General features: G+C 40.2%; 1 protein-coding gene and 1 pseudogene across 10 annotated transcripts; both read right to left on the reverse strand.

Annotated features, from left to right (window-relative positions):
- Nucleotides 1–780: 780 nt before the first annotated feature.
- Nucleotides 781–7,516, reverse strand: LOC137233766 (protein transport protein Sec24C-like). Of its 10 annotated transcripts, none has more exons than XM_067757116.1 (10): nt 7,249–7,511; nt 6,544–6,592; nt 6,318–6,482; nt 5,721–5,947; nt 5,431–5,660; nt 5,032–5,372; nt 4,728–4,978; nt 4,112–4,228; nt 3,935–4,049; nt 781–2,305 (listed from the first exon to the last, which is right to left on the reverse strand). In XM_067757116.1, the coding sequence occupies exons 2-6, from the start codon at nt 6,586–6,588 to the stop codon at nt 5,287–5,289; spliced, it is 753 nt and encodes a 250-aa protein (XP_067613217.1). In that variant the 5' UTR covers nt 6,589–6,592; nt 7,249–7,511; the 3' UTR covers nt 781–2,305; nt 3,935–4,049; nt 4,112–4,228; nt 4,728–4,978; nt 5,032–5,286. The 10 variants fall into 10 exon arrangements, with proteins under 10 accessions (XP_067613217.1, XP_067613219.1, XP_067613216.1 ...); XM_067757118.1 differs by having other exon boundaries at nt 7,180–7,511; XM_067757115.1 differs by having other exon boundaries at nt 6,544–6,609; nt 7,249–7,510.
- A 13,756-nt stretch (nt 7,517–21,272) lies between these two features.
- LOC137254295 (serine/threonine-protein kinase greatwall-like) lies at nt 21,273–23,859 on the reverse strand (annotated as a pseudogene).
- Between the last annotated feature and the right edge of the window lie 1,992 nt (nt 23,860–25,851).

Consider the following 25,851-nt stretch of genomic DNA (forward strand, 5'->3'; position numbering starts at 1 on the left):
TATTTATATCCATCCCGTCAAAACATCAGTTTTAAGCCAGTCATTCAACCTCTTTGTAGGGAGGGAAATTAATAACCTCTGAAGAGTTTCTACCAATGAATTTTGTTTTGTGGCACAGATGAAGGAAATCGGGGTAGGTGACTCAGGTGTATAGCAAAAGCCTGAATCGCTGTAGGACGATGCCATGGAAATAGACATAATTTTATCCAAATTCTCGGAATTAGGAAGCTCCAACGAAATCCCCGATAGACCTATGTATGTAATTTAATGTATTTAAATTTAAATGACTTAAACTCAAGTATATGTTTTTGTTATATTATCGACAAAAAATATCCAGAATTTACTCTATTTGTTCAATACAACAATAGCAAAATAAGTAGGACATAAAGTAACATTTTGACATCCCTGCAAAAACGCTCCACGTCATTTTACTAGTCATTTTACGGTCATTGTGACGTTCTGAAGCGGTTATATTCATAGTCATTTTTGCATGGCATGATTAGGTTTTGTGACCAAATTTTCAGTTTCGTTCCTATTAATGTGATCGTGCATTCCGCTCCCACTTATAGGATGTGAGCATAGCACTGTGCTGCTCACACACGTCACAATGCTCGTCAAATGGCGGTCATTTTTCCGTGATTTAACTCTACGTTTTCGAGCCATTTGACAATCAATTTTACTGCGGTTTTACCATTTATATAACCGCCATATAACGTGAATGTTACCTGCAGATTTACTTTACCTGGAGCAGCCATATGAATAGAATATGAACCAAAAAAATTGAATTTTCAATATTTATTATTTTTATTATATTTACATGAAATTGGAACTTATATTAATACAGTTCATACAAAAAAGAAGTAAGTACTTTAATAATAAATAAACTCGCTTAATTGGTTTTTGTTTTCCAATTGAAATCTTTTCTAAGCGAGCAGAAAATAATTTTAAGCTTTAGAAAAAAAGTCCAATAATTTCAATAATCTACAACTTAAAGCTCAGTAGAAATTCAGATTAGGTTTACTCTTTTTTCAGATCAAGAATATTCAAAGGTGTCGTGGAATCCGATTGCTGACGTAATTGAATTTGAAAGTAATAAAGTAAAGTATGAACCTAAAAATGTAGGACTAGTGATTGAGTCAGACTTATTATTGTTCTAAATCTAATCATTCAAGCAATAATTCTGCAACCCTTAGCAGGAGTATTGATTGGTTTTAAGTCTAATTCCAACAGCAATCGGATCACGACATACCTTATTATATATTTACATGAAATTGTAAGTTAAATTAATAAGTTGATATAAAGAAAAGTAATTATTTTAATAACAAATAAACTCGCATTATTGGTTTTTGTTTTCCAATTGAAATCTTTTCCAAGCGAACAGAAAATAATTTTAAGCTTTAGAAAAACTACAATTATTTGAATAATCTACAACTTAAAGCTTAGTAGAAATTCAGATTAGGTTAACTTTTTTTTTTCAGATCAAGAATATTCAAAGGTGTCGTGGAATCAGATTGCTGTCGTAATTGGCGAACTTAAAAATGTACGACTAGTAATTGAGTCAGACTTATTATTGTTCTAAATCTAATCATTCCAGCAATATATCTGCTACCCTTAGCAGAAGTATTGATTGGTTTCAAATCTAATTCCAACAGCAATCGTTCCACGACATACTTTATTATATATGTACATGAAATTGTAACTTAAATTAATACAGTTCATATAAAGAAAAGTAAGTATTTTAATAATAAACTCGCTTAACTGGTTTTCGTTTTCCAATTGAAATCTTTTCCAAGCGAACAGAAAATAATTTTAAGCTTTAGAAAAAACTCCAACTATTTGAATAATCTACAACTTAAAGCTTAGTAGAAATTCAGATTAGGTTTACTTTTTTTTCAGATCAAGAATGGATGGATAGATGGGTTAAAGTGGTTTTCGTATGTTATTCAACAACTCACCCTATACCATCATCACATCCTTCTCATCGATTTTGAATATGTGTACTGTTTCAGTATTCAGACCCAGTTCGTTTGGTGCAATATTTTCGATTTGATGAATATGTATACTATCCGTTAGGCAGACAATTAAGTGCGTTCGATTCATTCATATACTGTGGGTATTTGAGCCGTAGACGCAATGGCAGATATTTTGATTCTTTTTGAAGTGTAACATTTGTAAACAGTTGGGTTTCTCTGCTGTCACTATCACCACTAGAGAGCTATTGAAGAAACGCTCCACCAAGATAATATGTTGCGATTTACGCGCATAGATTTCTTCCACATATTTACCATCCAATACCGAAATGGAACTGTAGAGGAAGAAACATTTTATAAAATTTAATAAAATCAAAAAATGATAGTTGTGTTAAAATGGGGTAACGTATTGTACGTTAAAGTATAGCGAAGTCTCAGCGGCTTTGTCCTGGTCAAAATTGAGTTTGAATAGGTTTTATTCTTCATTCTTAGAAACATGTACGAAGGTACCTGGTAAGATAATAAAAATCCTCAACGCTTTTTTTGCAACTTAAAAAACTCATATTCAAACTTCTGCTTAACTTCCACATATCAATAGCTACCTTTACCACAAGTAGTCACTATTGCTTCTACGCCTATACTATTGTTTCCTACATCGATGAGCTTTGTAATAAAAAAAAAAACAGCTATCTCCCCAATCTCTCCAGTTTTGTCGCCTCGCGAAACCTGATATGGTCACCAACCAAATCATTGGTGACCTTATTTAAAACATGGCCGCGCCAAATGTCGACCATATGACATTACCCAGAACTGTAACAAATATTTAATATAATTCGATAAATCGGCAGTACTTGGGGTAAATATAAATAGACGTTTGCATGGTACGCGTCTCCGATATGGTCGCCAAGCCTAAAGGTTACTCACTGGAAGAAAATACAGGCCTGCCAAAATGCTGCCCCCAAATCCGCTAAGGGCTGCCTTCTTATGTCCTCGGAACACCACCTGCACAATGAAGCGAGAAAACTCCCAATAAGGTAAAGAAATGAAATGCTAGCCAAACAGTTTCTGTAGAATACCCAGAAACCTGGGCATCCCAACAGACATCTGATTGTTGATCCAACACCACTTAGGACGTTAAAGAGTAATCTCCGTAAGCATTATGAGGAAATACGACACCTGAGAACTCAGCCGTATGAAGCAAAAAAACGCAAGCAGGTCCTCAGTGAACTCCACAAACAGGCGTCGTACCTTTATGCTAGGAATTGCCCGGTGAAGTACTCAAAGAACAGTACCCAAAACTTGCGGAAGAGGACCGCATACTCCCCAGGGAAAAGCGAGTCACTCTAGCTCAACTTCGTTCTGGATACTGTAACAGGTTAAACTCTTACCTATCCAGAATCAACCCCGACATACAAAATGTATGCCCCGCTTGCAATGTGTCCCCACATGACAGCAACCATCTCTTTAATTGTAATGTGGAACCAACGCCTCTAACACCCCTTTCATTATAGTCCACCCCTGTTGAAACAGCAAGTTTGGACTCCCGTTAGAGGATATCGATGACAATTTGTGATCGGTCGCACCTATTAGGTGGGGCGACGCACTGCTACAACAACAACCATCTCGGGAACGATTAATATCATCACTTTAAACCTCCTAAGCCATCCCGCCCCACCCCCTATTTACACGAGGAACTTGGGGTCGCCATTACACATTACACTGAACGAGGCCACGGCGACGTTACTGATCAGTTTAACGCCTTACAGGTAGTTGGCAAAAGAAACGGCATATACGACCAGAAGGCACTCGAAGACGATGCCTCAAAACTACAACCAAAAGCAATAATTATCATTTCACTGACACAAATTTTATAGTTTTTTCTTCCGGAGTTGGACACAACCTTTTCATAATATTACTTAACAATTTAAGATTAGACATTTTTTTCAATTTGTATTTTGACTTACCAGCAACAACAGCATCATGTAACGAAGCTCAGTTTCTTCCAAAAAATTTTCGGCACCGCCACGTAAAATCAATGTACATGTTCTAACATTAACGCAACCTTTAAATAATTATAAACTATAAAAATGAAATTAATGTCAAACCCACTATCAAATCTTGGAAAATGTTGAAACGCTCACCACCAACCTGACGTTCTTCAAAGTAATCACATTGACCCAAAACACTTAATATAATATCATTAGCTGTAGTCATAACAGCACCCCCACAAGCTTTCATTCTTCGTTTCCAATCTTCTTCTGGTACATGAACAGCACAGAACATATTTTGGTGGTTAACCAAATATTTAAATATATATTTTTTAAAAATATTATGTTATTTATTTGAAGTAATATATCAACATTCAAGTTGATATTTTAAAAAACTTTTATTTTTGTTTGTAATATAAAATTTATTTTTGTTTATTTTTGAGTTTAGATATTTTCAAACTAATTAGAATTTTCTTTTTTTGAAGTTATTCAAAATTTTAAGTTAACACGAAAACTCAATTAAAATTATTTTAAAAATTAAAGTAAAGAGTACAAAGTAGTTAACACTATATTTACTCCCCCTCCAATTAGAATTTTCTTTTTTTTGAAGTTATTCAAAATTTTAAGTTAACACGAAAACTCAATTAAAATTATTTTAAAAATTAAAGTAAAGAGTACAAAGTAGTTAACACTATACATATCACAATCTGCAAAATACTGTGTAGCAACATCAATTGGTAGTTTAGAAAACACAACATTGGCGCCTTACTTAGCTAGTTTATTGTACAGGAGACGCCATTCAGCATCAACAGTTTTCTGATACTCTTGGACATTGCTGTGGCAGAGCATTTTTCCAATAAAGCACTTTGTTGTTCCTTTGATTGGCGCTTCGACATGTACAGCCATGTCATATTTTATCATGCATAATTGTAATGATTTACGTATAGCTTTAATGATGATACGTGCATGCACGCCTTCCTCAACATATGGTTTAACTACTGAAGTGGTGCCATCGCCGACCTGATAAGAGGAACATTTTTATTCTACACATTCTAATATAACAAAAAACTTACCTCAGCATCTTGAGATTTGGCGATGTCGATTAGATTTTTACGGCTGGATGGACAATATCCAATAGTTTCATAATTGTTGCCCCATCATTTGAAATTGTGGCCTTACCACTGGAATCAACAATATGCTTGTCCATACTACGTGAACCCAATGTAGTGCGTACAGCGTCCACAATTGAATGCGAGGCATTGATGTTGGATATGACTTGAGGTTTACCTTGAGAGCTATCGGTACCCAAGCATTTTTTACACAAATACTCATGTACCCAATACAAGTTCAGGACGTTCATATTTATCGACACGCTGTCCGGTGTGGCCCAAATGTTGGAAATATGCAGTTGGCACTGTTGAGAAAAAATATTGATCAATGAACACAAGTAAAAGTGAAAGATTTTTTTTTACCATCTGTTGTTACTTTACACATTAGACATTGGAAACGAAGACCAGCATCTACAAGTTGCATATGAGCCTTGCAACGATTACATCTAATTGCACCCAATTCACCAAAATTTACAATGGGTGGCTCATATTCACCATCAACCGTGCGTGCCATTGGTGAGACGGCAAGTGTACTGGACAAAGCTGTTGTTTTTAATAAATCAGCTGTTGCAGGTATGCAATACAAAGACGACCTGCAAAGAAGAAAGATCAATGTAATTGCCAAACAAAACATTAATTTCGATTATCGATACCTAACGTAACGTGGCGAGAAGTTACCCTGATCTTCTACCACATATTTTGTGGTCACCAATGGTGGTAATAAACCCTGTTCATTAGTAATAAAAGCACCGCCAGCGTTTTTTTGATTTTCAATGATAACGCTCATCGGATTTGGTATCTGATCGGGATCTAAACGGCGTTGGGCTTGATCATACTGTTGCGGCTGTTGATATTTACCAGTAACAGGTGCAGGTGGTTGCTAAAGAAAATAACACAATAATCATCAGCAAATTTGTAAATTAGTTGTATTCGCATATATTATAACTAGGGCGTCCGGACGTGTCCGGGTATTGGGGGTTGACCCGGCTTGGGTGGTTGACTGAGCATTGGCATCTGTCCACGTTGTGTTGGTGGCATCATAAAAGCCATCAATAACAAGTGCCAAGAATATATCCGCGGCATACCTGCCGACCAAAATGATTCAAGGGGTTGTGATTGCCAACCTCACCTACCCGTGGCGAATCCTGTACCTAACAATTTGGTGTGAACAATTGGTGCCAGTTAACCCTCTGAAATAATCGGCGCAATTGTACGCCATCGTGTTGGCATTAATTTGGCAAAATAAAAACCTTTTCATCCTCCTCCCGTGACCATTCTGTCTTCTTTATGCTAGGATCAAGCCATTCGTACCAGCGTGCCTTACATTGCTTGGCAGATTTGCGGTGCAGCAGTGATGCAATACGTGACCGCTGGTTTTTGCCATATTTCATTACAGCTGCTTTGAGGATTTCATCCTGAAAGTTTTCAATTTAGTTAATAAACGGCCAAGAGTAACCAGTCGCATCAAATGCTTACCTCAGTGTTTCTCCACACACCACCTTTTATCATAATTCGCGGCATGGTGCTATATAATTGTGAATTCTTTCCATGAGCACAAAAATCAAATCAAAAGTTTTTGTAGAAATAAACAGCAAAAATCATTGTATATTAAAGACTGGGAAAATTTTAGAATAGCACCCCCCGAGTTCGGGGTAAAAATTGGTATCAAATGAAAGAGGGAGTTCTCCCGATCACAAATATATATATTTTAAAGTGCGCAAACTTATAATTTAAAAGTTATTTGTTGTTAAAGTTTGCAAATTTAACAAATTTCTATAGCACTTTAAATTACAATTTACACATCTTTCAAAACCTTAATCCACATACATATCTATATAAATTAGCAACGATAAACTTAAATTGCATTTTTGTATATTTCACATTTCATTTTTGCATTGTTTTTATTTATTATAAATGTTTTTATTAAATCAATCGCACTTTTGTAGCAACATGCACATATATATATATATATATATGTATATATATATATTTTATTGACATTACAAAGCTGTGCTCTGCCACATATATATACGTATACACATATGTATAAAATTTGTATAGAAATTTGCAAACTTTAACACCAAATAACTTTTAAGTTATAAGTTTGCGCACTTTAAAATATATATATTTGTGATCTGGAGAACTCCCTCTTAAGTTTAAATCTTTCCGGAGATATTACACTTAAAACTCTGAAAATTGAAAAAATTTTCCACCACGAAATGTTTTGCTGTCTCTGCTGAATTAGAAATGGCGGATTTTTTTGCACGCAAAAATGACGTATTTTGCTATCCCTATAAAAATAATAGGTGCGAGAGAGCACGATACCTTGTGGGAAAGCTAAATTTGTCAACATGCTATTTCATTTGGGGGATTTTTCATTCCAAATCGTCACCCCTGTCAAAAATTCGTGTGGCTGTGTGCGTTTTTGGTCACACGATTTTTGCAGGGATATAGCAAGAAAGCATAGATTGTCTTTGCGAAGTTTCAGCAAAATTCATAATCAACAGCCCTATGCTTTTATATACGCAAGTTATCCGCGAGATATACCTAAAAAGTAAACCAATCAACTCACAAAGGCCTAAAATTTGTTGATCTTACACGATTAATAAAAGATAAATCAACCCAATTACGAAGTATACAAAATCTGCTATGAAGTACTATGTCTTTGTTATGGAATCGCATCTTCTAAGGGAGCAGCAAAGAAGGCAGTCGGCATGATGTTGTGGTGCACAGTGGCTAGTCATGTCGGCTGGGTTGGGTTCTTGCCAACCTTGCTGTCCTGCGCCATAACAAAAAAAAGTCATATCATGCCTATTCAAGACTCAGCTGTCAAATTCGAAAAAAAACTGACAGAAGCGCAGAGCCGACCCAAAACGCTTATAAATTCAAATTAAAACGACATCCGGTCGAACCGGATGCCACGGACAGACCGTTAAACATTCAAAAAATTTAAAATTAAAAAAAAAAAAAGAAACTTCAAAAAACTAAATGCAAAAAAATTACTGAACCGGACATGACCGGTTACTAAATACAAAAAAAAAAAGCTGAAAATGAAAAAAAAGAAGGAAAGGCCGTGTTGTTGCGACGCCCGGTGCATTACCCACACTCAAATCCATGGCCGCCGACGCACCTAATTTTCGGTGGCCCCTTACCTGAATGCCTAAGTGCCCTCTAAATAAATATAGACGTCAGCATTCCCATTTACAGAATTTATTAACGATTCATTATGTTTTTATGATTATTTAAAACCTAAAAAAAAATTTAATAACGAAAACGAATTTCGAAAACACGATAACTTGAGTAAATTTCGAGGTATCTTGATGAAATTTGGTATGTAGGTTCCTGGGCACTCATCTCAGATCGCTATTTAAAATGAATGATATCGGACAATAACCACGCCCACTTTTTCCATATCGAAAATTTCGAAAAATTGAAAAAGTGCGATAATTCATTACCAAATACGGATTAAGCGATGAAACTTGGTAGGTGAGTTGAGCTTATGACGCAGAATAGAAAACTAGTAAAATTTTTGACAATGGGCGTGGCACCGCCCACTTTTAAAAGAAGGTAATTTAGAAGTTTTGCAAGCTGTAATTTGACAGTCGTTGAAGATATCATGATGAAATTTGGCAGGAACGTTACTCTTATTACTATATGTTTGCTTAGTAAAATTTAGCAAAATCGGAGAACGACCACGCCCACTTTTTAAAAAAATTTTTTTTTAAATTCAAATTTTAAAAGAAAAGTGAATATCTTTACAGTATATAAGTAAATTATGTCACCATTCAACTCCAGTAATGATATGTTGCAACAAAATACAAAAATAAAAGAAAATTTCAAAATGGGCGTGGCTCCGCCCTTTTTCATTTAATTTGTCTAGGATAATTTTAATGCCATAAGTCGAACAAAAATTCACCAATCCTTATGAAATTTGGTTGAGGCTTAGATTCTTGGACGATAACTGTTTTCTGTGAAAAAGGGCGAAGGTTGAAGCCACGCCCAGTTTTTATACACAGTCGACCGTCTGTCCTTCCGCTCGGCCGTTAACACGATAACTTGAGCAAAAATCAATATATCTTTACTAAACTTAGTTCACGTACTTATCTGAACTCACTTTGTATTGGTGTAAAAAATGGCCGAAATCCGACTATGAACACGCCCACTTTTTCGATATCGAAAATTACGAAAAATGAAAAAAATGCCATAATTATATACCAAATACGAAAAAAGGGATGAAACATGGTAATTGTATTGGTCTATTGACGCAAAATAAAACTTTAGAAAAAAACTTGTTAAAATGGGGGTGACACCTACCATATTAAGTAGAAGAAAATGAAAAAGTTTTGCAGGGCGAAATCAAAAGCCCTTGGAATCTTGGAAGGAATACTGTTCGTGGTATTACATATATAAATAAACTAGCGGTACCCGACAGATGATGTTCTGGATCACCCTGGTCCACATTTTGGTCGATATCTCGAAAACGCCTTCACATATACAACTAAGGGCCACTCCATTTTAAAACCCTCATTAATACCTTTAATTTGATATCCATATCATTAAAACACATTCTAGAGTCACCCCTGGTCCACCTTTATGGCGATATCTCGAAAATGCGTCCACATATAGAACTAAGGCCCACTCCTTTTTAAAATACTCATTAACACCTTTCATTTGATACCCATATCGTACAAAAAAATTCTAGAGTCACCCCTGGCCCACCTTTATGGCGATATCTCAAAAAGTCATCCACCTATAGAACTAAGGCCAGCACCCTTTTAAAATACTCATTAACACCTTTCATTTGATACCCATATCGTACAAACAAATTCTAGAGCCACCCCTGGTCCACCTTTATGGCGATATCTCGAAAAGGCGTCCACCTATAGAACTAAGGCCTATGCCCTTTTAAAATACTCATTAACACCTTTTATTTGATACCCATATTGTACAAACGCATTCTAGAGTCACCCCTGGTCCACGTTTATGGCGATATCCCGAAAAGGCGCCCACCCATACAACTAAGGCCCACTCCCTTTTAAAACACTTATTAAGACCTTTCGTTTGATACCCATATTGTACAAACGCATTCTAGAGTCAACCCTGGTCCACTTTTATAACGATATTCCGAAAAGTCGTCCACCTATAGAACTAAGGCCCACTCCCTTTTAAAATACTCATTAACACCTTTCATTTGATACCCATATAGTACAAACAAATTCTATAGTCACCCCTGCTCCACCTTTATGGCGATATCTCGAAAAGGCGTCCACATATAGAACTAAGGCCCACGCCCTCTTAAAATACTCATTAACACCTTTCATTTGATACTCATATCGTACAAACAAATTCTAGAGTCACCACTGGTCCATCTTTTTGGCTATATCTCGAAAAGGCGTCCATCTATAGAACTTAGGCACACACCCTTTTAAAATACTCATTAATACCTTTCATTTGATACCCATATCGTACAAAATAAATTCTAGAGTCACCCCTGGTCCACCTTTATGGCGATATCTCGAAAAGGCGTCCACCTATAGAACTTAGGCCCACTCCCTTTTAAAATTATCATTAACACATTTCATTTGATACCCATATTGTACAAACAAATTCTAGAGTCAGGCCTGGGGCGTCCATCTATAGAACTATGCCCCACTTCCTTTAAAATACTCTTTAATACCTTCCATTTGATACACATGTCATACAAACACATACCAGGGTTACCCTAGGTTCTTTTTACAACATGGTGATTTTCCCTTACTTTGTCTCCACAGCTCTCAACTGAGTATGTAATGTTCGGTTACACCCGAACTTAGCCTTCCTTACTTGTTTTTGTATAATTTACGTAAATATAATGTGTAAGTAAATTTGTTTTTTTTCCTGCTATTTTTAGCTATAAATATGTAGTAAATTAAGGTGGGTCTTTTTTACGCATTTAAAAGGCCATTCCAATATATAAACATGACATTGGAAACGTCTTCTGAAGTATTGTGCTTTGTTTTTTCAAATTCTCGATAGCAAAACCGGCACCCCTATATTTAAATAGTGATATATATATAAAACTTGGAAATCATGTCAGTTAAATTTGAGCCCTGCATACTGCGGCTGGGGTAGAAAAATGTATAAGAAATAATAATTTCCTTTCACGTTCATAATTAATAACTGCTAGCAAAAGCGGTCGAGTTCTCAGATTTTACAAAAGGAATGCTGCATTTATGCTGAAAATGCTTCACACATCACCTCTCTGGTAGTTCAGCCTTTACAGCTTCAGCAGCCGTTATACTAAAATAAAGACCTTTAAAAAACTGTGGCCATCAGCTTGCATACTATATTATTTGAAGCACAGGTTTTACTGAAGAATGGGACCCACCCTAATTCAGCAGTAATAAATATCCAAATTTATATATTCCTTGTTTTTTTTTTGTTAGTTTAAACAATTGATTGAATGTATACAGAAAAGGTGTAGGCCGATTTTGAAAAGGTTAAAAAAAAAAAAAAATTTTTAAAACTCGCAGGTTTTCGAAAATATTCAGAAAATTTACAAATTTTTATTTAAAGTTCTAAGCTAATTTTTCTGAGTATGCTTTCGGCATATTTTTCCTCCGAAGAACATTTTAGATTTTCTTGCATTATAAAACAATTTTCTTATTTGTATGAAAGAAAATCTAAAATACCCATATATGTAATAATGTTTAGGTATCTACACGCACTAAAGTAACAGCACAGTTTAACCATCGATACTTTCTTTTTTCAGTAACCAAATTTAAAATTACATTTCAGTACAATTAAAAGGAATGCGAAAGAATTGTAAACCAACTTCTAAAACATTTTTGAATAAATTTCGAAATTTTACCTTAGAACCTTATTAAAATTTGAGTATGCAGCTTTTCGTAACTTAACTATTTTTAGGCTGGCATTACAAATGTATAGTCCAATTCAACTCCCAAAGATTCTTACAATTATTCTGTTAATTTCAAACCCAACTGGTAATTGGTTAAATTAAAATAAAAAAAATTTAGTTTCTGTATTACAGAACGAACTCACCCAGTTTTAAAGGCAGTTATTGTCATAGTTGGTGGCTGTTTAGGAGGCCTATACGAGGCGGCCCGGCTGGCTGTTGTTAATCAAGTGTAGGTTGCAGCAGGCCTATACGAGGTGGCCCTGCTGGTTGTTGGTACTAAAGTGGATGTTGCAGCAGGCCAAATGAGGCAGCCCTGCTGATTGTGGTTAAACTGGTGGATGTTGTAGCAGGCCTATACGAGGTGGCCCTGCTGATTGTTGTTAATAACGTGGAGGTTGCAGCAGGCCTATCTGAGGCGGCCCTGCTGGTTGTTGTTAGTCAAGTGGATGTTGCAGCAGGCCTATACGAGGTGGCCCTGCTGATTGTTGTTAATAACGTGGACGTTGCAGCAGGCCTATCTGAGGCGGCCCTGCTGATTGTTGTTAATAAAGTTTATGGTGGTGGTACGTCCGGTGGTTTCGTTAGCGCTATCGCTGGTGTTTGCGCGCGGTTTATAGTGGCCGTGCACGGTTTTTTTGCATGCAAGGTGGGCACGACTGGTGGTTTCGTTGGTGCTATAGCTGTTAGTAGCGCGTTTGGTTGCTAGCGCTATCGCTGTTGAACATGTGCCGAATCTGCGCTGCTTATTGCGTGCAGCTTCTTAACTCCGCTCTTGTTTCTTTTCGTTTTTGGTTTTTTTATATTTATATGGCAGTGTCAAAAGACGCTCCAGATCAGTTCTGCAAAAATGTTGAATGTTTGTCCGTTAGGATGACGATGATAGTTACACCAATGTATTTTCACGATCGACCACCACCAAGGGCAAAGATGACCACCAAAACCAACCTCGCTTTTTCTTTTCTTCTTACTTTTTTTCCTCCCGGAAACAGAGTGTTTTTCTCTTAGAGATCATCATTTACGCGGCCGTGGCGGCCTCTAGTGTCCCTTTTCGATTAAAATTGCCATGGCAGCTTTTCTTTGCCATCACTAGCCACTAGGTGCGTTCCAAAGGTGACTCTCCCAAGTGGACCATAACAAACCTGCTTCGCTTTGAAGACCTGACGATGAAGCGAACAGGAAACCGGATAATCTGTGGGAAGCCACTGCCAGGAACCTCCGATGACAAGCAACGTGGGGCACGACTCACCCCTAAGATAAGAGTCTCAAAGTTTTACCGCGAAGCTAGCCGGGCAACATAAGTCCATCAAAAAAAAGTTAAGTCAAGTAGGGAATTACTTTTGTTTCTTAGTTTAAAAGGCTTTGCGGCAGTTAGACATTTGTTATGGAGAACTCGTCAGAACTCCGTATAGTTCTAGTGGTTATCTCCCCCACAGAAAGGCAAAAAAAAAAAATATGGGTGTAGACATTTTGATAAGGAGAACTCGTCCAAACTCCGAAAGGCTAGTCCAACCCAAGCTTGGACTGCCAGGCTGTTCACGGTTCTCGGTGAGTACGCGTGTGAACATCCTATGAGGTCACTGCTCGGGGAGAATACTGGGCGAGATTTCCCCGACCGCCAAAACGCCCAGACACGAAAAGGCCAATTGGGAGGTTTATAAAAAAAAAGGCAAATAGTAACTTGGCAAACAAAATTTTCCTGTTGGTTCATTGTAGACGAATATCCGAAGCATGGAAGCGACCTATCAATTTCTCGTTTAGGTCCTCGAGATCATACAATGCATTGTCTATTTTTCGGAGTACTCGACACTTAAGGTATTTTGGCAAGAATTTGGCGTTAATGCCCTGTTTGAAGTTACTTAAGGCAAAGTTTTTCCGGAAAACTTCCTGACCTTCCTTGTATTTGATTTGTCTAGAGCGCTTGTTATAGGTGTTTATTCCCCTATCCTTGGCCTTATCTAAATTTCTATGGATCTGCTCACGAATATTAGTCAACTTGTCCGTTCTTCTCACTATCGTAACCTGGTCTTCCCGAAGGCTGCGAGTTTCTCTAATATATTGTACGCTGAGGCATGTTGGACCATATTTTGGCCATATAATGCAAAGTATGGAGAGCACTGAATCGCCGTATGAAAATCACTTCTCAAAACTGATAAAATCTCGGGTATATGCTTATCCCAATCGGTATGGTCAGGTTTATCTTTCAGGAAAATTCTAATCTTCGAAACAATTTCTCTATTAACGCGCTCGGATGCGTTTGCTTGAGGAGAATATAACCCGTCCTCACGTGCCTCACCCCGTAATTTACTAAAAATTTTGTTCATTTCCTTAGAGATAAATTGTTTACCATTGTCGCTATGAATAAATTCAGGTACCCCTACAGCTGGAACAATTTCTGAAGCGAAGTGATTTATAACGTTAACAGTGGTGGCTCTCTGCATGGGCTTTAGCCAAACGTATTTTGAAAGATGGTCTAGTACTGTAAAAAGAAATTGATTTTTCTGCTTAGATCTCAGATACGGCCCTAGGAAGTCGCAATATAATCGCTGAAATGGTCTCTCGGATGCAAAGATATTCCCTATAGGTGGTATCGACTGTTGATTAGTGGGTTTTACTGCCTTGCAAGTGTCACAACGCTGGACATAGTCCCTGACGTCCTTAGCCTGCTGCGGCCAGATGTACTTCTACCTAACACGTTCTAAGGTTTTCTGCCACCCGCCATGGTAACTCCGGTTAGAGTCATGTGCTAATCTTACTGCATCCTCAGTCAACCCTTTTGACAACCACAAACACCACAGCGAGTCTTCTTCCCCTTCCACCCCCTTACGAAATTTAACTATTTTGAAAATTACACCGTCCACCACTCGTAAGTCCGGAAGCGATTCGTCGTTTTATCAAATCTAGATATTCGTTACTGCTAAATTCGGGGGAGACTAAATCTATTTCCCCGGGTGTGGTAGTGAAAGTTAACTCATCGGCATCAAACCGCGAAAGCGCATCGGGTACTACATTCAGGGTGCCTTTATGATTATCCATTTTAAAATCGTATCTTTGCAGCAGGAGCGACCACATCGCCAACCTCCCGCTCAAGTCCTTTTGCGTCATCAGCCACTTGAGACTGGAGTGGTTTGTGATAATCCGAAACGGTAATCCTTCAACATAGGGTCGGAAGCGCTTCACGCTGATTATGGCGGCGAGACATTCCAGCTCGGTTACTGTATAGTTGCGTTGATCATTATTCAGCTTTTTCGATACGAACGCGATTGGATGCTCAGCGCCCTCATCATCGACCTGGAACAACAATCCGCCAACACCTATTTTGGAAACGTCGAATTGGATTACAAATTCTTTGGAAAAATCGGGTTGGGCCAAGACAGGAGCGGAACTCAAGGCTACTTTTAGCTTTTCGAAGGCCTCTATAGCTTCAGAGGTAAGCTTCAACGGGCCTGGTGACTTACGGAGACAGTCGGTCAAGGGACCTGCTAAGTCAGCAAAATTGGTAATAAATGCCCTGTACCAATTCGCCATGCTCACAAACCTACGCACCTGCCGAGGGGATTTAGGGATCGGAAAGTTTTGTATCGCTTCTATTTTTCCTGGATCCACCTTCAAACACCCGCTGCCTATCAAGTACCCTAAGTAACGAATTCCCTTCTGACAAAATTTGCTCTTCTTCACGTTTATCGTCAGACCTGCATCGGTTAAGCACTTTGCCACTTCCGCCAGCAATTTCAGGTGGTCTTCAAAATTTGTACTACATACCATCAGGTCATCCAGGTAGACGAAGACATTCTTCCGCAGACGCGAGGTGATTGCCTTTTCCATCAGCCTACTCATAGTCTGCGGTCCATTGCACAGACAAAAGGGCATTACCTTGAAGTGGTACAGAGGCCTCCCCGGAACTGCGAATGCTGTTTTTCCTTGGAGGACTCTGTCAATTTGATCTGGAAGAACGCGTCCTTCAGATCAATGCCACTAATAAAATGCGTATCTTTCAGTCTGCTCAATAAACCGTTGATATGAGGCTCTTAGTCACCGCGTTGACCTTCCTGGAATCTATGCACAGCCTAACTTTACCTGGTTTCCGGACCAGTACCACAGGACTACACCACGGAGATTCTTCTATAACTCCCAATTCGAGTAACCTGTCTAATTCGCTAAAAGCTTCGGCTTGCCTCGGTGGCGAAAGAGGGAAATGCTTGCTTTTTATGGGAACGGCATCACTGGTGTCAATGTGATGCTCCACTAATTTAGTTTGCCCCAGGCCTAACTTCTCATACGAAGGAAACGTCTCTATGGCCTCTTGCAATTCTATTTTCCGGGCTGGTTACAATTCATGGAGGTTAAGTTCTTCGTCCTTTTCATTCCTCACCTCTATGCACTCTACGCTTGGGAATATTTCGGGAGCTAACGCAAATGCTCTACCCTGAAGTAAGCTTCTTGGAAAAGTGAAGGAACAAGGTAAAAACGAATAACTTTCGTGGTATTCTTGAAAAGGACCGGTAGGGATACTGAGCCTAAGATTTTTTGTTTGTTGCCACCCGCGGTATATACGAATGCATGTAAGGGCTGATAATCGAAGCCGTTATCTCTTAGGAATTCTAATCCATTTTTTCCCAAGATGGAGACGTTGGCTCCCGAGTCCAACAACCCTACAATAAAACTATCTTTTATTTTAGCCTTTACGAGAGGCCTGTCATCCTCTGTAAGCGTTAACGTGGTGGATTGCAGCAGTCTAAGCTCCTGTACTCTCCTGTGGTATCTCTTCCTGCACTTCAAAATATTGTCCGATACCGGTTGTTGTTCGAAAATGGTATGTCTTATTTGTTCATAGCTATGTTCCCTTTCTTCTAGATTAGGTAAAAATTGTGTCTGGCAAGCGATAATTTGCTGGCGTCGCAGAATTTTGATCGGCTCGCCCATCGCGGATGAGGACGTTTGACTCTCGGATTCAGAACTCTTGGAATTATCCGTACTGTCCGGGAAGGTTACGATTACATTTGGGTATTCTTTCGCCAGGGTACTACTGCACCTCGGAAGCTCACCACCTCCATGCAGAGATTCACCCTATGGTTCGGTGCACTGGACGACGCCTCGAGCACCGGCTGGAGTGGGAGCTATGATGCCGAATGAGGTTCCCCCGCCTTCTCGCTCGGGTACTGGTTTCCCTGCCTGCGATCGTCCCTAGGGCATTTAGGAGTAAGTACTCCCTTATACCCACATTTAAAACAAAAAGGATTCCTAATGGGTTCCTCACTGTATATATATGAGTGGCCCATTGCCTGACAATTCCAGCATTGGATTCCTGAAGAGTCTGGCCCCTTGTTGCGTCGATATTCCAGCGTCTCTATCTGCGGATCCACTTCGCAGTCCTCGCTTTCCATCCTCAAGTCCGGGGTTATCACACGGGCTTCGTTCGCGTGCCGTCCTGGGTAAGTGGCTCCCAACAGCTTGCTTTCCTTCAGCACTTGTTCTCCTCTGCGTGCTACATCGCGTAAATCATGAAGGGGTTCTTACATCCGCGTTGAAGAGCATCAGCTTAAGGCTACTGTTGACGTTCCTTTTTATGATGTCAATCAGCAATACCTCTGACATGGGTTCTCTTAAGCGCGCGTCCAAGGAGATTATGTCCGTGTGGAACACGTCAGAGCACTCACTTGCCTTTTGCTTCCGCATGGAGATCTCCATCATGATTTCGTGGTCACTTTTTAGAGTACCGAACTCTGTCTTCAAGGAAAAGCACAAAAAGGCGTATGTCGTGCTTGGGTTCTGCTTTGTGAATAACCAGTACCACTCTTCGGCCCGCCCAGAAAGGAATAGGTGGAAGCTAGCCATTATTTGTTCGTCCGTGCATTGTGTGCGCTCACACAGGGTGTTTAGCTTAAAAAGAAAATCTGATACGCTTCCAGTACCGTCGAAAGATATTTTCCACTCCTGGGGTTTTATTGCTATGTTGCTCAGAGCAGGGTTCATTAGGGTTACAGCCGCTGGAAGTGGGTTACGTTCCGTCCTATTCGCGTTCTGGTTCAAATTTATAGAATGCTGCGCCGATTCGAGGGCGGCGTTGAGCTGGTCCATATTGGTTCGCATCGACCCCATCTCTCTCCGCATTTCCTCCTGTGAAGCCTGGAACCGTTGGTGTAATACTTCCACCCACGAGCCTCCATGATTAGCTTCTGCCCGAATCCCGGGGGTATTCGCCCTATCGCTTGCAGTGTTTCCAAAAGTTCCGTGATTTAGTGGTAAGGTACTAGCTCCATCCAGTGCGTAAGTCGACACGTTAGTCATTAGCCCCGAGATATCATGCGCGTTTATCAGGGGCGCGTTTAAATGACTGTTACTTCCAGGTCTATCCAATTTTTTGCGGTGGTCGTTCAGGTCCGAGCCTGTATGAGTCCCCGCGAGATTTCCGTATTGCCCCCCTACTGGGGTGTGCACCACCAAGGGACGCTTGGCCTTGGAAAAGCCCTCCCCCCCTATTATTACCACCCTCGTTCTGGTTACCTCGAAAATTTCCCGCACTCCCGAGTATTCCGGCCCGGTTGCCCGGAGGACTGCTCGCGCGACATTATAATCAAGTGAAAAAATTGTAAGTGGTTAAGTCCTAGTATCGTTATTAAAAAAAAACTTCTATTTACTGCAAAACGTATATTTAGACAATGTTTTGTTTACTAATAAAAAAAAATTTATATATATATGTATATATATAAAAAAAAATTAGCGCGAGGGAACAAAAAATTCGCGAAAAGCTGCAAAAGAAATTGTTAGTCAAATGTAATGGGAATGCTGACATCCCATCGCCTTATCAGAAGACACCAGGCTACAGAAAAAAAAACACAGATCCATTCATACTTGTCCCTAGTGCTCCCAACCGCAATGCGAGGCCTAAACATGCCGGCCCCCTTGCGGTACGCAACCTCGCCTTGCCCTGCTGCTAGAGTAGACAATATCTAGAGGGAGAAAGATGAGAAATTTGTGGATGGACAGACTGTTCGCATGAGTTCAAAGTATAAAATATTCTTTATTAAAAAATTCATGATTTAAAGGCAAATTCAAAATAATTTTTTTTGTTGGATATTTATATCTGCGACCTTTTAGGCTCTGGATACTCCAGAGAGCACGAAGCCGAAGATTGTGCTTTGCGCCAAGAGCGGGCCGAATGACGCTGGCAGAACTTGACTTAGCATAATGTCGGCATATACGTCTGCCCCGAGAACTAGGCGTACTGGCGACGCGACGTAGAATTTTGGATCGGCGAGACAGATGTGTGTATACATAGCCGCGATGGCTGGATCCAGGCTGTAACTAGGCGCCACTCGGTGGAAATGTGGTGTGACGACGGCATGGGTCGCAATGCGTTTGTTATCGCCGTGCTTCCCCCGCAGACGCACCACACAGCCTGTCTGGCTACCCACTCGAGTTTCGTCCAGCCGCAGATCCCGGACCAAGTCGGCCGATATGACGGTTAACGGCGAACAAACATCGATCAATGCTCGCACCAGATGTAGTCGTCCTCCAGCTTCTATTTTGACGATAGCGGTCGGCGAAAGCGAGATCATGGGCCGCAGTACCGGTCCAGCGACGGGGTCCAGCCCTGTACGTCCACTGCGGAACGCTAGCGGCGTCCTTAGCTGGCGAGTGGCGATGACTCCTCGAGAATCGGCGGCGGTCGACGTAGAGCGAGGCAGGCTGGTCGTGATGGCTTCGTGACGGCGATTTGTGTTGTTGTTGGCAAGCTGGGGGCGTTGTCGTTGTCGGCGACGACGGTGAGGGGTTCTGTTCGACTGTTGGCGCTCATGTTGTAGCAGGGGTCGGAAGAGCCGTGGTTCCGATCCCCCTGATAGTCGGAAGGGCAGTGGTTCCGGTCTATCGGAGAGTCGGAAGGGCAGTGGTTCCGATCTCTCTTGGACCATGCTGGCCGGTTGAGAATAGGTGTCCCTCTCCGTGGTTTCTCGTCCCATTTCGTCCGCCTCAATATTGGAGGCGTTAGTGATAACGCCCCTTCGAGGTTATCGCGTTCTTCCTCCTCTACCTGTACGCTCCACGACTTGTACGGCTCACGTGAGGCTTTGGTTTGCTCATCCACGTGAAGGGTGGTGTGGTGTTTCTCGCCACATCGTCGACATCTCCCGTTGCTTGTGCAACCAGCCGTGCGATGCGCCATGGAGAGGCAATTGCCACAATAATTGCCCAGAAGAGCTTCGCGCATCCGTTCCTCAGGCGTCTTTGAACGGTAGACTGGGCATAAACGGATCGGATGCCTAGCCGAACACAAATGGCATGGGACCTTGAAATAGCTGGCCTTTTTTTCATATGCCTTTCGCAATTGGCCGTAGCGGGTCATGATGCCTGCAATTAGAATCATTAGTCATATTATATACGTGTCGATTATTTTTCAAAAAAAATATCTGGTTGTGGCTGAGTGACGAGATTACCTCAAAGTTGTGACTTATAAAATTTTTCGGAACCCGGTATACAAATTTCGGTATACAAAATGAGGTATACAAAATTTAGAAACAGGTATACAAATTTAGGCATACAAAATTTAGAAACAGGTATACAAATTTAGGTATACAAATTTCAGAACCCGGTGTACAAATTTCGAACTTAGGCATACAAATCTAGGTATACAAAATTAGGCATACAAATTTAGGTATACAAAACTTAGAAACAAAGCTCAAGATTTGGGGTTGTTTGTTTGGGTGTATTTTAAAGTGCAGAGCCTTGCTATAAATGGTGGTGATGTCTACTATAAACCACCCTGGGCTCCCACCAACAAAAATTTGTTCACAAAGCTTTACCACGCCCATGCAAATGTGACTATGAATATGACCCATGACCGTAAAATGACTAGTCAAATGACGTGGAATGACGAGAGCGTTTTTGCCGGGCACTAACAAGGTGCAAAGCTTTGCTGGATTAATGTGTGGACATTATTACACTGGTGGTTAGATCGGTTATTACCCCTTCCCTTGTACTAATTTTTCCCTCATACACTCATTCGTAAACGAGTTGGTCTAAGTTCTGAATTGGTATTTCATTGAATAGCAACGTTTTATTTGCTATTAACGATCTACCAGAATATTTGGTGCATTTGGCTTTTTGGCCTAAAATGCTGCAGGGTGAGTCAAGTGCTCATTAATTGCGGCCATGGGTGTTGGCATCACTGTTGATTAGTTATTAAAGGCATTTCCTGAATGAGAAATGTCATTATGACAAAATCCACGAGGTTGTACGGTAGCAGAGCGGTAAGTATTGTAAATTTAGTTGTGGTTTCCTTTTACTATGATTTCTTTCTTATATTTTCAGGTCAAATACAATCAAATGGTCGTTTAAAATTGTTCGATAAGTCGCGAAATGCGCATTCTATTGGTTTCATTGCTCATATTGGCGTTGTAACTGCGTGCCTAATCTGAACAGCGTGTATCAGTTTTAGAAACACATATTTTCAGCCTTATTCATAAAACTTCTAGTTTTTCCTACTCGATACACCAGAGTCTTCTAGACATTTGAAGTGCGTAAACGCTGTATCTCGTCAATGGTACGTTTCTGAACCATGTTAAACTCAAATGAAGTTTCTTCCTGCTTATATGGTTCGCCTTTAGCTAAAAACTTATTCTGCTTTTTATAATCAAGCTTGCAGCCACTACAGTTCGCTTTAGAAACAGCTGCATAGTCATTTGCAACTTTCATGCCAATACCTATATCTGCAAAGCCAACGTGACGCGTGTTATTGGCTGCAATTGTATTCGCACTTCCATCATTTTTACTTAATTTTGTTGATGTACATTTATGATAGGAGGAAGTGCTATCGGTGAGTTGTGTATTGGTTTCGTTGCATGTGGGCGTTGCAGATATATTAATTTCGTCAGCTGAAAGGAATGGTGAGACACCAGAAATTTTGCTGTCACTTGGGCGTTCAGCTTCATTCACCCTCACGAAGGATGTAGCTACAACAAATGAATTGGTTGTGGAAGAGAATAAAGCAAACAAATAAATTTAATCCTGTATCCAAGTAAAACATTAAACACAGGAGTCGGTAGTAGGTCTACACCTATTATTGTAGCCACGCCAAGTGGTCTGCAAACCGTACATGTATCAAATGCAACAGTTGTAACATCATCAAAATCTTCATCGCCAGGAACAGGTACGATTGCTGCATCAGAACAATCTTCTCCTTCTCGATTGAGCGCTACACTTGTTGGCAAAAAAGTATCTATTAATAAACCAATTGTAGTCAGTCAAATAAGAGGACAGTCTAACATAACTGCAGCTGCTAAAAATAAAGCACCGTCCTCCCCACAACTTCTCAAACAATCTAACGCCGCATGAAATATGCAACAAACGCATAAGCAACAGCAATCGCATAGTTTTTGATACCAACAAGTATGGCAAACTCTTTAACAAAATCAGGAACTGGTATTGAGTGTCAAGATGTTTTAGTCGGAGACACGAATTTGCGTTCAGTGCCTGTTTCGTCTTCGGTCTCCAACAACAATGTTGATGCCACAACAGCTATTTACATGGATAGCACACAATTCATTACGAATGTAGATAATGGAACACAGCAAGAACAATCGCCACAACAACAACCAAAACAAACACTTGCTGACAATATAATACGACTTGTACCAAGTAGTGGGAGCGGCAGTGTAAGGTGAATTTTACCATCTCCGTCAACAAGTGGTGGTGGCATTGCTAGCTCTAATAAGCAGCCCGTTCACGTAATTGGGCATCGTGTCGTGGCAAGTAGCGGTAGCGGTGGTGGTGGCGGGGTGGTGACAGCAGTGCGCTCACCAACACAACAAAACAATACGCAGAAAACATATCAATAATAAATGCAAGCAATACACCAACATCTGTTGGCGCTGTTTCGTCAATAATAACTGCGGCCAGTGGATCGACGCTTATAAAAATGTCACCTCACACATTCGCAATATTGCAACAAAAACATGGCCAACATATTGTTGTAAAGCAATCGTCGTCTCCAGTCACGTTATCGTCACCCACAAACCAACAACAGCGTGCGATTGAAAGAACTACCTTTTGAAAAATACTTCAATTGTTGCTCAACCTGGACTGTAGGGTGAGTTAAGTCAATGATGTATCTGCTTCACTATCTGATGATTCAGTTCTTACATTCCGTTCATTCATCAAATTAGGAGTGCCTGTGCCACATTCTATTTTCTTCTCCGAGCCAAAAGATGAGTGCAACTGACCAGGTGTACGTGTATTAGCGCAGGCGAAGTGTTTATCAGATCGGAAATTTTCAAATCTTTCCTATTCTCAATTTTGCTCAAACCAAAATCAGTCAACTTTACATGACCAGTCTCCGATAACAGCATATTATCTGGCTTTATATCAAGATGCACAATTCCATGCTCATGTAAATATTGCAATGCTAATGCAACTTCTGCTACATAGAAACGCGCAACTGATTCGTCAAAGTAGCCATTCATGGCAAGTAATGATTTGAGACCACCGCCCACCATATAATCCATTACTAAATAGATATAGGAGATTGATTGCAGCGAGTAAAATAGGCCGACACAAAATGGGCTACGTGACAATGCTAAAGCATTACGCTCTGAAATAACTTGTGATACCATAGTCTTATTTATCTTATCGGATTTACGCATCACTTTGATTGCGTATAATTTATTAGGATCATCGTTTTTATCGCCAAAAATTCTTCCAAATGCGCCGCGGCTTATTGGTTTAATAATACCGAAGTCTTTGATTGTAGGTAGCTTTGTGCACGTTTGATTATCTGGTCGAGTTGTTAACATATTAATTTTATCTATTAAACGTTCTCTATCAATTAACATGGATGTCTTTTTGGGTGTCTTGTAATCACCTTGCTGGTATTGCACGCACGCAGCTTCCTCCTTTTCCATGACCCGATCGTATAATCCTGTTGAATTGCTGCATAGATTTTTCCACGTTTCCAAAGTACTCAAGAATACACATACTTTATTTTCTATAACGATGGATTAATAATGGATATATCGCGTGTGAATATATTTTATAAATACATTTTTATTGAGAATAACACGTAAGCTGAAATATATAGCACAAAAAATCCTTTCAAATTTTCTGGCAAACGTTGATTGAAATAATTTTGACGTGGGCCATACAGTATTTCGGGGTTTAAAATGTGGTTGAACAGAATGGCCTTGTGGAATTTGATGGCGTAGAGCCTGGTCTTGCTGTTGGGGATTTTCTTCGTGGTGCTATGTCGGCAAGTACCAGTTGTACGCTGTATGGTTCAATTTTGAAAAATGTTGATCGTCCACCATTGTAAATACAATAATTATCACCCTTGCCGATCTGTGTAAGAAGTATACGCACATTGTTGAACGTATTATTGACAAAGTGTTGGCCAAACTTGCATCGCCATATGTAGTGAACCGTATTGAGACCTTCACATGCCTTGAAAGGTAAGTGTTGCAGAATCAATTAAAGCTGCATGGTTCGCTATTATGGGTGAAAGTACCGGGCTAGCTAGACGTGCCTGTGATTTTTGAGGAGTTTTTTCTGAATCGACGCTTTTTCAAAAGTGTCTTATTGCATGTCCCTTTCGTCTTTAATGAATATGAGAATTTCGATGGTTTGGATAGTTTTTCAAATACAGGTATTAAATCACCATTGAAAGGTGAAGGGGCGCGTAAAAGCCGACAGTTGTTTTTCTCTTTTTTTGAACATACATTGTTATGGGTAGAATTTTCACTAGATTTATAAGTTGACTTTGTTCACGACGTAGACTCATTAGTTTGGTCTTTCGTGAAGTAGAATACAATAGGAAAGATTTTTAATTCGATGCCGCAGATTCTTCTGCCTCATCGCGATTGTAAGGTAGGATGATGAGTTTTACCAAGGGTCGGGTTATCTGACCTTTCACAGTCATGATATCGACCACTCTGACGCGATCGTCAGGTCCTGGGTGTAATTTAACCACCCGTCCGAGTCTCCATTCATTGGGAGGCAAATTGTCCTCCTTGATTACGACCAGGTCCCCGATTTTTAGGTTCGTTTTGGGAAATCTCCATTTATTCCTTTTCTGCAGTTCAGAGAGGTATTCCGATTTCCACCTCTTGCAGAAGGAGTGATGTAGGGATTTTAACTTTTGCCATCGATTTATGATTGAGGCAGAGTTTTCGCTGGCGTCGGGTTCTGGTGGAGATAAGAGATGTCCTCCTACCAGAAAGTGACCTGGGGTTAGTGGCTCCAGGTCTGATGCATTGTTTGACGCAGGGCTCAATGGTCGGGAGTTGAGGCAGGCTTCAATTCTGCATAGCAAAGTCGCAAACTCCTCAAAGGTGAATTTGCAACTTGAAGCGATTTTTGTGAAGTGGCTTTTAAAACTTTTCACTCCCGCCTCCCACAGTCCCCCCATGTGAGGAGCTGATGCGGGAATGAAGTGCCACGATATGGATTGATGGGAGTACTTGGATAGGGTGTTATCACGGGCATTTTGTAGGAATTCCCTCGTTTCCGCTTTAAGTGCTCTCGAAGCCCCGACAAAATTCGTGCCATTGTCGGAAAACATTTTACTAGGGCAGCCTCTTCGCGATACGAACCTCGCAAATGCTGCTAAAAATGATTGGGTGCTGAGGTCGGAGGTGGGTTCCAGGTGAATCGCTTTCGTTGCAAAGCAAACGAACAAGCACACATACCCCTTCGACACTCTACAACCTCGCCCTCGAAAGTTCTTTATATCGAAGGGTCCCGCAAAATCAACTCCTGTGTTTGTGAATGCCCGTGAGTACGTAGTTCTCTCCTTGGGTAAAATTCCCATTAGCTGGGTTTGAACACGTTTTCGGTAAATCGTGCATTCCTTGCAATTGTGGATTGTCGATTTTATCATGTTCTTGACCCGTGGTATCCAA

Source organism: Eurosta solidaginis, chromosome 5 (assembly GCF_040869045.1).
Source record: "Eurosta solidaginis isolate ZX-2024a chromosome 5, ASM4086904v1, whole genome shotgun sequence".
Taxonomy (NCBI): Eukaryota; Metazoa; Arthropoda; class Insecta; order Diptera; family Tephritidae; genus Eurosta; species Eurosta solidaginis.